This window comes from Molossus molossus, unplaced genomic scaffold (genome assembly GCF_014108415.1).
Source record: "Molossus molossus isolate mMolMol1 unplaced genomic scaffold, mMolMol1.p scaffold_m16_p_8, whole genome shotgun sequence".
Lineage (NCBI taxonomy): Eukaryota > Metazoa > Chordata > Mammalia > Chiroptera > Molossidae > Molossus > Molossus molossus.
Window position 1 is genome coordinate 74615777 of NW_023425402.1, and position 12442 is coordinate 74628218.

The 12442-nt window shown below is 36.4% G+C and overlaps 1 protein-coding gene across 1 annotated transcript in view; it reads right to left on the reverse strand.

The window, feature by feature from the left end:
- Positions 1 to 12442, reverse strand: part of FAM184A (family with sequence similarity 184 member A) — a 100438-nt gene that overhangs the window by 1473 nt on the left and 86523 nt on the right. Inside the window, exons 15-17 of the mRNA XM_036248370.1 lie at positions 5313 to 5430; positions 3211 to 3315; positions 474 to 676 (exon numbers count right to left, since the gene is read on the reverse strand). Coding sequence (XP_036104263.1) covers positions 474 to 676; positions 3211 to 3315; positions 5313 to 5430 — 426 coding nt within the window. The remainder of the gene's footprint in view (positions 1 to 473; positions 677 to 3210; positions 3316 to 5312; positions 5431 to 12442) is intronic.

Below are 12442 nucleotides of genomic sequence, written 5' to 3' on the forward strand. Positions count from 1 at the left end.
TTATGCATATCATTAAGTTCCCAGAGCTTACATATTTTTAATTTTGGCAATAAGCACGTATATTTATAAGTAAGTCTGGTAAACAAGGGAAAAAATAAACATACAACATAAGAAACAGAAACAAATAAAAGCCACTAAATTAAAACAAAATTGTAAGTTCTGTAATAAGGATGGATTATTAATGAAAAATTGGTGGCAATACTAAAAATGAAGCAACAGTCCATAAATATTAAAATTCCAAGCATGTGAATTACATTAGCACCTCTTTAAGCATTTAAAAAATTGACTGACAAATTGGGAAAATCTTGTTAAGAGTCAAAAAAGTTTACTAGAGAGAAGATAAATATATTTTGAAAATATTTCACAGTATTTTCCTAAGCTGTTCTTAAAGTAGTATGTTTCTGTAATATAAGAAGATAAATTTCTCAAGTTAAAAAGTAAAGAAAAAAATTTACTGGTGAGACAGGGCTCACCTCAAAAATGTCTTGGACTCTTTGGGTGGCACTGGCTGTGGAAGTGGCTTGCTGCTGTTGAACTCGATATCGTGGACTGGAGAATTAGGAATGGGGTCCAGGCGGTTAGGGTGTCCATTGCCCACTCCACCAGATTCCAGAGCACTTATATTGGGAACACTCACAAACCTGTTCGTTGGTGACTTATCATTCTTCTTCTTTTGCTGCATTAAAAATAATACATGTGAGGATAGTCCCTGCATAAGGACAAATGAGAAAACAGGAATCGTAGAAGAAACAAATTTGGCATGGGAAAATTTTGAAAGCTTTATTGTTTAATTGGGGTGTTAAAATGAACCAGTGTTACCCAAAGTGTGGTCTGGGGATCCTTGGAGGTGTTCTTTATCTACATGGAATCCTCACAGACAGACATGCTGCTGGGACAGAAAGAATGAGGAAGAAACATTTAGGAATGGTTCACAGGGGAGGAGGAGATGGAAAGAATGCCAGGCGGTAAAGAATACTGGGAGGAAAAGGGGGAAAAAAGAGGGGAAAGCGGGAAAAAGAGGGGAAAAGAGTAGGCCTTTCAGATACCACGAAGATTTAGGCTAAAATTAGGAGAAGGTGTCAAGTTAAACATAATTTTAAAAGGGAGTCCTGTGAACTTTAGCCATCTGTCAAAGGGAGGCAGTCCTTGCCTGGAAAAAAAAGAGGAATGAGAAAATGCTTGGCAATGTAGTTTGAAACAAATCTTATATTTCTACTTAAAGTTGACTTAGAGAAATAATTTGGTTTTAAACGTACTGTGCCATATTTCTGAAGAGAGAAAATTAAATCTGCAAATTAAGTCTCATTTCCCAGTTCATTGGTAGTATCATTAACTGGCTCACAATCCTTTTAAAAAGATTTAAAGTTTATAAAACAAATCAATTTTTTGTTTCTACAGATTATAAAATTTATCAGCTTGCAAATTATTGACTTTAGTCTATTTTATTCACACCTCTGGAATCAATGAGCATCATTTTGCTATGCAGAATAAAAATTAACATGTAAAATATTTTGAATATTCCTATATTTTACTAATTAAATGTATGCTAAATGTATGAAATAATTTTTGGAAATGACTCCAGACATTGTAAAAAATACAATGACTAGATAAGATGGCCCTTTTCAGACACTGTCCTCTGTATCACCATTCGTGACCATGGAGTCTGATAAGGAGCCTATTTCAGCATAAGTGAAAAAGGAAGAGAAGAATGATGTTTTCTTCAGAATTATTTGTGAAAATTAAAGTCATTCTTAGGAGTCAAAAAATAGTTTGAAAGTTCTAAGATGTATCTTTTGCATTTTTTTTTTTTTTTTTGCAATTTTTATTTATTTGTTTTTGTTACAGATGTTTCTCCTTTTTTCCCCCTAGACAACCCTCCTCCCGATCCCGCCCCTCCCCTTCAGCATTCTTATTTTAGTCACCAGAAGGCATACTTAAACCTACTTAAGGTTTCTATTTTAAGAAATCAAATGTATCCTTGGTGAAGTTCTATAGCCATGGCTTTGTAGCTAAAAATCTAATTCAATAAAATAAATAAATAAAAGAAATAATATTTCTAGTATCTCTTGTTTTAACAAGTCTCATAATCTTGCTTTATAATTAAAAGCTTATTTTACCCTAAATTATGAACTTAAAACTAAAACTAACTATATTCATTCACAAATTATTTGAGAGCCTACTATGTGTCAGGCAGTATCTTAGGCTCTGGAGATATAGCCATAGACCTCCCTACTTCAGTCATTCTATTTTATAAAACATTTGAATCATTCTATTTTATAAAATATTTAAGTTTAAAGTTTGGAGCACTTTAATTTGTGAAAGAACATATTCCATGTTCTTAACACAGAAGTTTTATGGACTTTGAAAACAAAAATTTCTGATTAACGGCCTAATAGATATTAGGCATGATGTGCAAATTAATAAAATCTGAATTAAAAATTATCTTTAGCACTAGCACTTTTATTTTATTTCTAGTACTGATTTCTGCTGAAATATGTGTAATACTATGAAGCCAATATACATAATTATTTACTCCTTATTGCTTGCTTTCATCACTAGAATAATTTTGGTGCCTTATAGGAAATGTGATGAAATTTTGCAACGGGACAAATATTTATTGAATCCCCACTGTACGCAAAGCACTACAATGGGAGCCTCAGGCTTAGCCACGTCCATTTCATTTGTCTATAAGGCTCTTCTATCCTAAAAGAGTATTAAAGCATCAGATTAGGCCATGTTCAATTTTAATTGTTAAGGAAAGGTCATAAGACTGAGAAAAGTAAAGCCTTTCTCTGACAGCTGGTCCAACCCAATGTCCATTAAGATGGCAGGCCTTTGCTAGGGAGAGCTGTCAGGTGCACAGCGTTGGAGTGTCTTTCAGGACCCTTCAGGGGCTGGAACACTAAGGAAATGACAAGAAGTCATCTTCAGGAGACTTAGCAGTTGGTTTTCTTTAGAGATATGAAAAACAAAATGATAGCACCAAAGTTTTATAATATTTATAAACTGTTATTTTAAGGAGTATTATCAACAAATAATATTATGGGAGTCTCATTCTGAAAATGAATACATAAAGATTTCATAGATTTTAGTCCTAGATTATTAAAGAAAACATCTTTTGGAAGCATTAGCCTATGCTACTCTAAATATTTTATAAAACTTTAATCAAGTTTTAAACCATATCCCTATTTCAGAGTGTACAGCACGTACCTTAGTCAATGGATTAATAACACCAACAGTAGGACTTGAATTAAATATTTTGTTGAAGTTAGTTTCTCGATTGACTAATTCCAGCTGATAAAATTTATTATCCTCCTATGCAAAAGAATTACAAACATCTCTTAAACATTTTCTGTTGAATGTTTAACAACTTAATTGTATAAATGCCATTTCATTCGAAATTTTATAAAAACCTGAAGATTTATATACCTAGCTCAAAGATTTCTCAACCTGATTGCCAGTGTCTTAAAGACTGCTGGTGGTAAGTTTTCAACACCTTTCAAACCCTATGCTCCGGGCCTCTTCTCTACGCTCTAATACCTTTTGCCTTAAGCCTGGATAAACGTTTTATTTGGTCCCATCTCTGCTGTGAAGGGCTGACTGTGCAGTCTGAGCGGCTTAATTTGCACTGGTGGAGCTGTGTGCATGTTTTCCACATATAAAGAGGGCACTAGGATATACCATTATTCTTGAGTACTGGAAAGATATCTGATCTCATCTAAGCCCCTCTGCAACATCATTGTATGGCAGCAGAGGTAACCACAGAACAGAGAAAAAGTGAATGGCCCATACAGAGATAAACACTTTGCCTTTGCCTTCACCAACAACTTGTGCTAACCAAATAACCAGATGGGAGGAAGTAAACATAAATAAATGGAACAGTGTGTGAAATATAGGGTTGTGCTCTAGTAGAACTAGATTCTTCACCCCCTTCAGCCCTACCACTATCATTTACGTCATTAATTTCAGTCCAGGTGTCTCCCAGTCCATGGAATCAGGGTGTAGTGGAAAGTGTGGAACAATGGTTGGCTGGATTCCTGGCTCTGTCACCAACTAACTGTGTTTGCTTTGGAAAGTTACTTTACTCTTTGAGGTCTAATACCTATCCTGTTGTGAGGGAGAAAAAAAAATACAATTGTATCTGTAACACCTGCTCAGTAAGAATTAGAAAATCAATAGCTATTTCTATGGTCCGTAGATGAAATACACATAATACACTGGCTAATTTCATGTGTGGAGTGTAAGGTAATTTTCCATGAATCCAATGCTATCAGACAGAATAATCTATGAGGCCTGTGCCCCTGCTCAGGATGCCTGATGAACTGGGGGGTTAGTGGGTTGAAGCAGCACAGCGCATGCTCTATCTTTCCAGTGCCTGTTCCTGGGTTCATCTATGAACCCTAATCTACTACCTGCTGCTCTCGGCAGGAACTTCTAGACCTAGACAACAGACTGGATGTTGTCTAGGTCTGGAATGCTAAAAGAGATATGTTAAGGTAAAAGGACTTCAGAAATAAATGTTCTTAGGCTGTCTTTGCATGCTAATGTCCAAAGTTTTCAGTTGAAAGGATGAGTTGAATAAGCAAACAGAATGATTAGTATTCTATTTCTAGTTTTACTTTGAAAGATTCCTCATTTGTTAGAGGCAGTAAACAGCAATATTTTATTGATCAGAACATATAATTTTAGAAGACTCTGCAATGTTTGATGAAATTTTAAACATTTGTGTACTTCTTATTCTTAAGGAATAATGGCCTTAATGAGAGCAGTGTATTAGTTAGGTCTGTATTTTCTTCCCTAACACCTCAATGTGGACTGAGACTCTTCCAGAGAGAGCCTGTAGCTTAGGCTATATTGTGACACCTTTCTTCCATGGGGTACCTGCTTGGATCAGGGTTCAGAGGAACATACTTTAGGAAATGAATATGACTAAACTAGAAATGTACAATGCTGACTAATGCATGATGTGTTGGCTATTCTTTCCTATCCAATTCTAATTCTGCATGTACAAGACCAAAACTTCAACAGCATTTTAACTGTACATTGACAATGACATATTATTAAACGTCTGATATGTACTAAAATTATCAAAAAGAGAGGCACAATCCCCTTAACCTAATACCAAATTAAAAATTTTAAATTACTTAGAATTTCTTTCCCTTGTGCATAACATTTTAATAAACTTTCCATCACAATGCACATATTTTATACTTTGTTTTTGTTTGGCATTACTTAAAAATATTTCTCCATGTTTTCCCAATCAACAGTCTATTGGTTTACTACATGGTTACACCCAAAACAAAATATCTTACAATTAGTTTCTTTATGACATGGTCTCTTTCTGTAAGCATGGCTCTTAATTCTGTAATCATCTGTACATCTTCTGGTTTGGATTCTCTCATTAGATATTTTTCTTCCATTTCTTCTAGTCTAAAAACAAGAAAATCTTTAGCTCATTAAGATGACTCAGACACATTCTTTTGTAATACCTAAATTTTTCCTATTAGTCCAGTTGAATACACATAAAAATTAAAACCAAACTTTTTCCTTGACTTTTGAGGATAATGACATGATTGTCTCAAGAGCTATAGTGTTATTCAAGACTCTCCAAGGTGGATGATATTAAAGGCTTTGCAGTTTACTTTTTGAACAATTCACTCATTTAATGCCATTCCAAGAGTGTATGGGGTGAAGGTGAGAGACGCTCTATGGAGAAATGATATGCTGAACGATACTAACCTAGCAAACGCAGGTATGATGCTAGAAATGTAGGCTTACTGTGAGAACTCACCACAAATACAATATTGTGTTATGACATAAAGCTTGATAACATGTACAACAGGGACAAGAAAAAATACAGAGGAAAGGGAAACAAAGGATACACATATGACATCATTCTTTCCTGGTCTATAAGAAATTCAGTTTAAAAATGATCTATTATCAGCTAATCCATATGCACTGTAAAAAACGTTCATCAGATAAGAATTATATTTCCTTCTAGGCCTATTCTGCCTTGCATGAAATGAGAAGGTAATAGGACTGAAGGCCACTGAGGACTCTAGAATAGAGACCATGTTTTATGAGCAGAGCAGGCAGGGACCCTGAAGAGTCTAAAAAAACAGAACAAGGTAGAATTAAGAGGATACAAATGGAAACTGTTGGCTTAGTTTGAGAAAAGCACTTCCAATTTTAGAAAATGTAAATAATTGAAACAATTTAAAAATCACTATTATCTTTAGAATAAAAAGGATAAACAAGTTCAATAAAATTATGGTTAATGAAGATTTACAGAAAAATTTATTTACTCAACAAAATCAAATTACAGACGATCTGTCTTCTAGAAATTAGTGACCCTGCCTATGTCCTAATTCCAGATAGGCATAGGAATCTCTGTATTTTAGTAATTTTGGTGAACTCCTCCACTAACTCAGCCCAAGCTAAAGGTGTGGAAATAACGTATTTGGTTCCCTACACGTTCCCATGGCTGACGTTCTAACCTGGGGGTGTGGAGGAATGAGGGTGATGGAAGTGTGGGGATAGGAAGTGACTGACTCAAGGCCAGCTGGGACTTGGTCAGTTCAGTGTGAGGTTTCCTACCTCTAGTTTTGTTCTTTTGTGACAATGCATAATGAGTGGGAAACGTGACCCACTGAGCTCACATAAAGTGACCTTGCTCTTTATCACAATATGGCATTTTATAGGCAAAACTTTATATAGTTATGGGCAAAGATTTTTAAGAAGCTTGAGAAACTATCTAGTCAAGGAAAAAGGCATTTGGGTTTAATACTGGAGTAGCCACAAGATGTCACTGGAGTACTTTCTTTATCATTAAAAGCAAGGTATAAGATTTTTTTAACTATTTGCAGCTGAACAAGAATACTTGGTCAATGGCTGCTAAAAAAAACCCCTAAATTTATGTCTATCTTTTGTTCTAGTACAGCGATTTTCAACCTTTTTCATCTATGAGACACATAAACTAATTGTTAAAATTCTGCAGCAAACCAAAATATATATTTTTTGCGGATCTGACACAAAAAAAATAGGTATAATTTTTATTCATTCACACAGGATGGCTTTTGTGTGTTGGTGGTTGTTATTTTTTAAAATTTGACAATCTAAGGGAAAAGAGGTCAGTGCCTCTGACTAAATAGTTAGGTATTGCATGTTTTAGAACTTCTTTTTTTAATCCTCACCCGAGGATATTTTTTCCATTTTTTGTACAGATAGAGTGAGAGGGAGAGAGAGGAAGGGAGAGAAAGTGAGAAACATCGACGTGAAGGGACACATCGAGTGGCTGCCACCTGCACGACCAACCAGGGCCGGGGACAAACTGCAACCGAAGTATGTGCCCTTAGAGGGAACCGAACCCGGGTCTCTCCGGACCGCAGGCTGACGCTCTAACCGCTGAGCCAAACTGGCCAGGGCTGTTTTAGAACTTCTTGCAGCACACTGGTTGAAAAATCACTGATCTAGAACAATAAGAAGTTAAGGTAAAGAGTCTAAAATCAGTTGCAATCCCTGAGGCACCTTCCTGCATAATAAAGGTCTGCTCTGAACCTAAATTTTAATGTTTTCATTTAGCTTAAACATTCTTTACCTATAAATTACCTATTAATCTTCTCCACAAAATAACTTTATATCACCAAAATATTAAACAACAACAACAAAACAACAACCTGGATTTAAAGGGAAGAAAATAATTCATTAAATTGGAGAAACAGAATCCACATAAACACAAATAGGAAAGCATTAAAGGAGAAAACAAGTAAGTAACATGATATAGATTTAACTTGCAAATATATTTCCAGAATTATTAATTAGTCTTTCAAAATTCTAACAGGAAGAACACAGCACTATTTCGAACCCACTTTAGGCTGACAGTGTCCCTTTCTTCAGCTGCCTGTGGGCAGCACTCAGAGCAGCACTAGTACCCTACGCCTAGGTGTGAGCGCCCGGGGCGCAGGAGATGGCTTTTCATTTGTTCTCCTTTAATCTTTCTGATCACAAGAAGGAGAAAGTCTGTTTGGGTCCGTATATCTTAAATAGCCTTTATAATACAAGCTTCTTACCCTATTTCACAATACTCAGGCCGTGAACAGCAGTGCTAGCTAGAATCTAAAAATTGTTTTATTTTCACAGAATTTACATTAATATAACTATAGCTTAACCTCTATTTTGAATAATAGATATAATTTTTCACTCGTGATAATGGTTTTACTGTAGAGACAACTGAGTTTTTCTGTTAAATGTTTAAATTAAAATGAGTCAATTAAAAATATTTAAAAAAATATCACAGGTAGCCAGAAATGTCCAAATTCCCAAAAGCTGCACAGGAATGATTATAGCCTGGGAAACGCTGCCTTGAGGCAACCACACAAGTGCATATATAGCCTTTTTACTCAAAATACAGATTCCCATGAAAAGAAATACAGAGAGAACAGACAGGAGTAGAACATATAAAATTACTAATTAGAGTCACTGCTGGATTCTCCCCAGGCATGCATGTCCTGATTTTTTTTTTTTTTGGCTCTGAGAATATATAGGTCACTGATTATGGTTCATGGACAACACAAACCTAAACTATAAATGCTTAAAAACCTGTATAAAACTGTATTTTAAAAAGTTTCCAAGTTTATAGTCCTCTCGTGTTTTTTATTTATTTTTATTATTTTTTTATTTTTGTGGTTAATCTTCACCCGAGGATATTTTTCCATTATTTTTAGAGAGAGTGGAAGGGAGAGAGGGAGGGAAACATCGATGTGAGAGAGGCACATCTATTGGTTGCCCCCTAAAGGACGCGAAATGGGGCCAGGGATCAAACCAGCAACCCAGGTACGTGCCCTTGACTGGGAATCAAACCCGCGACCCTTTGGACCGAGCTCTAATGGCTGAGCCAAGCTGGCCGGGCCTCACACATTGTTTTTTAAAATAAATAATTGACAAAAATATCAGTAAATTGAGAGTTTGGAGCCAAACAACAGTATTACTTGGCGCATGTATATTTTAGAATGTAACTGCAGAAAGACAGAAGAACTCTGTTATACCCCCTTCTCTGCAGCCTGAAAGAAAAGTAGTAATTGAAGCAGTTCAATGGCAAACATGTTTTCACTGTAACTTACGGTCACAGATGACTTGCGACAATAGGACTATTATATCCTTACCTACGAAGTTTACGAAAATAACCTGGATGGTAATTTAAAAATGAAATGACAACAAAAAACAATTAGGATATTACAGATAAAAGAACTCCAACAACTTTCAAAGAAGAAGTAATTCTGGTGTAGTGGAGTGTTTCTTTTCAATTAGAAATTACTGACCTACTAAAGTCCAAGTACAGACACTCACTAGTTCCTCCAAGAAGAAATTATCTTTTGCTTTAGTATAGTGAGAAGTTAATATAAAGTAGACCTAAACAATCAATAGTCTCCAGAGTCATCTTTTGCATAATAAAGATCTGCCATTCTAGTGTATATTTACATTTAGCTTAAACAAAGTTCTTTAAAACAGCCCATTCTCATTTGTTTCCAGAACAAACAAAATCCATGACATTTTTTTTTTGTTAGAGAAAGGTTTTTTACTAAGATTCTATGTCACTCAAGAAAATAAACATATTTCTATAGAATGTTTGAAAATCCAAGAAGACTTTACTATCCAGCTCTTGAGAAGAGGATTTCTACTAACCAGTCCATAAGAGATCCAGACCTCTTATCACCATTTCTACAGTATTTAGAGGGCACTTTCCATCTTTTACATTTTTTGCCCCCAACAGGGTTTGGGGCAGGAACAGAAGAAGCTTCCCCCTGCTCCAGAGGCAACTTGCTCCAGGCTTCAGCCTGAGAGGCTGACTCATGTTCCTCCAGTCCTCCACTATCACCCACTTCCTAGAATCCAGAGTTTTTCTGGTTTCGAAGCTTGAAAGCCAGCATGTGGTTCATTAGAACTTCCACAGTGTGTGCCCTCAGTCCTTCGGAACAGGCTGCAAAGAGCCCGGTGTTGCTCCCCGCAGCTCCTAAAGCTGGAATGGACCTGCCTGCTCAGCACCTCTGAGTGCAAACCAGGAGGCAGATCCAAGCAGGCTGCCTTTAAGAATATGGGGCTGAAACATCCAACTGTCTAAAAGTGTGTTTTCCAATATAGGAGCTACCAGCCCACATGTGGGTATTTATATTTAAATGAAGTAACATTAACTGCAATTAAAACTTCAGTTTCTTGGTCTTGCTAGCCACTGTTCAAGTGCTCAATTGCCATTGTAGCTAATGTACTACAGGGAGCAGATATAGGACATTTTCATTATCACAGAAAAATCTGGAAAGTGCTGATCTAAAATATATTTGTTTGTTTGTCTTTAACTAAGAGAGTAAATACCTAAAGCTAGAGGCAAGTATATGATGGCAGCAGGTTTCTGGTGAAAAAAGGAAATATGATTGGTTAGCATAAATCTACATGAAGTATAAAATGGTACATCTAGAAAGTGATAAGATATTTGACTTGTGAGTAATACTAATTCTTCACTTATTGAAAATGATCATAATACAAAAACTAAGCTATTATTTATTATCAACTAGAAAACTCTAATTCACAAAACCATATAAAACAGAATAAAGTGAAAACAAAGACATAACCTTTATTCTTTAAAGAAATTTTTTTTCTTTATTAATTTTTTTTAGAGAGAGAGAGAGAGAGAGAGAAACATCGATGAGAAAGAACATTGACTGGCGGCCTCCTGTATGCCCCCACTGGGGATTGGGCCCACAGCCTGGGCATGTTCCCTGACCAGGAATCAAACTGATGACCTCTTGGCTCTTGGAGCATGGGTTGACACTCAACCAGTGAGCCACACAGGCTGGGCTAACCTTTACTCCTTATAAATTAGCATTCCTATGGAGAGAGGACACAGGACAGACAGAGGTTATGCTTTTTGTAAGCATGCTTTTTAAGAGCATGTAGTGCGGGTACCAGGATTTCAGCCTCAGCCTGTGAATAACACTGAGGCCAGGAGAAGGGAAAGCCAAGGCACTGGGGTTTCCTATAACTCATTTTTGCAAAATGCCTGAGGTTATGAGCTCTTCTAATGGCAGGTATGTGAGCTCTTACTGCGGCTCAAATTACCTCCAAAAATAGCAAGCAACAGAAATCACTGTGACTGGGGAATGACCTCATGGGTCTCCTCACTATTTCAAAAGTAACTTCATGAAGTGGAAGATATTATAGGAAACTGTCAAAAACTTTATTCATAGAACAGTCATTGAGTACCTACTAAATCCATTAGAGCACCTCACCTCAGAGGCCACTGAAGTCAATGCCAAGGACCAGAGGTCCATATTCTGTTTCAGTTTCAGTGATAGTGGGTATATGTGCTACATATGTAACAACATTTACTGGGAGGCTTAATTGGTTAAATGGGTGAAAAGTGAGGAGATGATTTTTATTTTTATTTTTTTTATTGATTTCAGAGAGAGACAGAAACATAGATGAGAGAGAACATCGATCGGCTACCTGCTGGGGATCAGGCCTACAACCCAGGCATGTGCCTTGACCAGGAATCAAACCAATGATCTCTTGGTGCATGGGTCATTGCTCAACCACCGAGCCACACCAGCCAGGCAGGAGATGATTTTTAGATTGGGGAACAGTAGCTAGGTAGCAATGACCTAGGAAGTTATTCTAGATTGTAGAGGACAATGCAGGAGAATCTCGGGAGGAAACCAAGGTCAGTGTGGCTGAGCCAGATGCAGCAGACTGGACAAGGTGGCTGGGAGGAGGCAAGGTAAGGCACACTGAAGTCACATGTTTGACTCTGACAATGAGGGTAATGGGATCAGTCACTATTTTGACTTTACTAAAGTATGTGGGAAGAATGATATACCTTTTATGGATCTTATTTTAACTGACTGGAAGAGGAGAGATGAAGTTGAATAAACCACCTACAGCATCTTAGAGTAGATTAATTCTGAGATAACTTCAATTAGACCAGGGTTTGGGCCACAGAGGCGAAGTGAATGCTAGTTGTATTGACTACAGCAGTTTATAAACAAGTGTCTACAAAAGAAAGGGGCTATTAAATATTTTTTAAACATTAAGCAATAATTAGAAATTTATGTTTTAACAATATTAGAGCTACTATGTATGAGTAGTAACTCTTTTTGTGTTTTACCTTTATTGATTTTTAAAATCATAAACCAATGGGAAACAAACCAGCGACCTCTTGATGTATGGGTTGACACTTAACCCCTGAGGCACACCGGCCAAGTTAGTCCAATTTTAATACCAGTCAATTCAGTGAAGGAAAAAGTTGAATTAAATCATGTTATATTGATAAAACAACAAATTTGATGTTTTATAACAACTCCACTTCCTGCATTTTTGTAGGAGGTAATAGTATTTAAAAACAGGTTGTGACTTAACGTTTGTGCAGATGTTAAGAGGAACTGAATTCTGACTA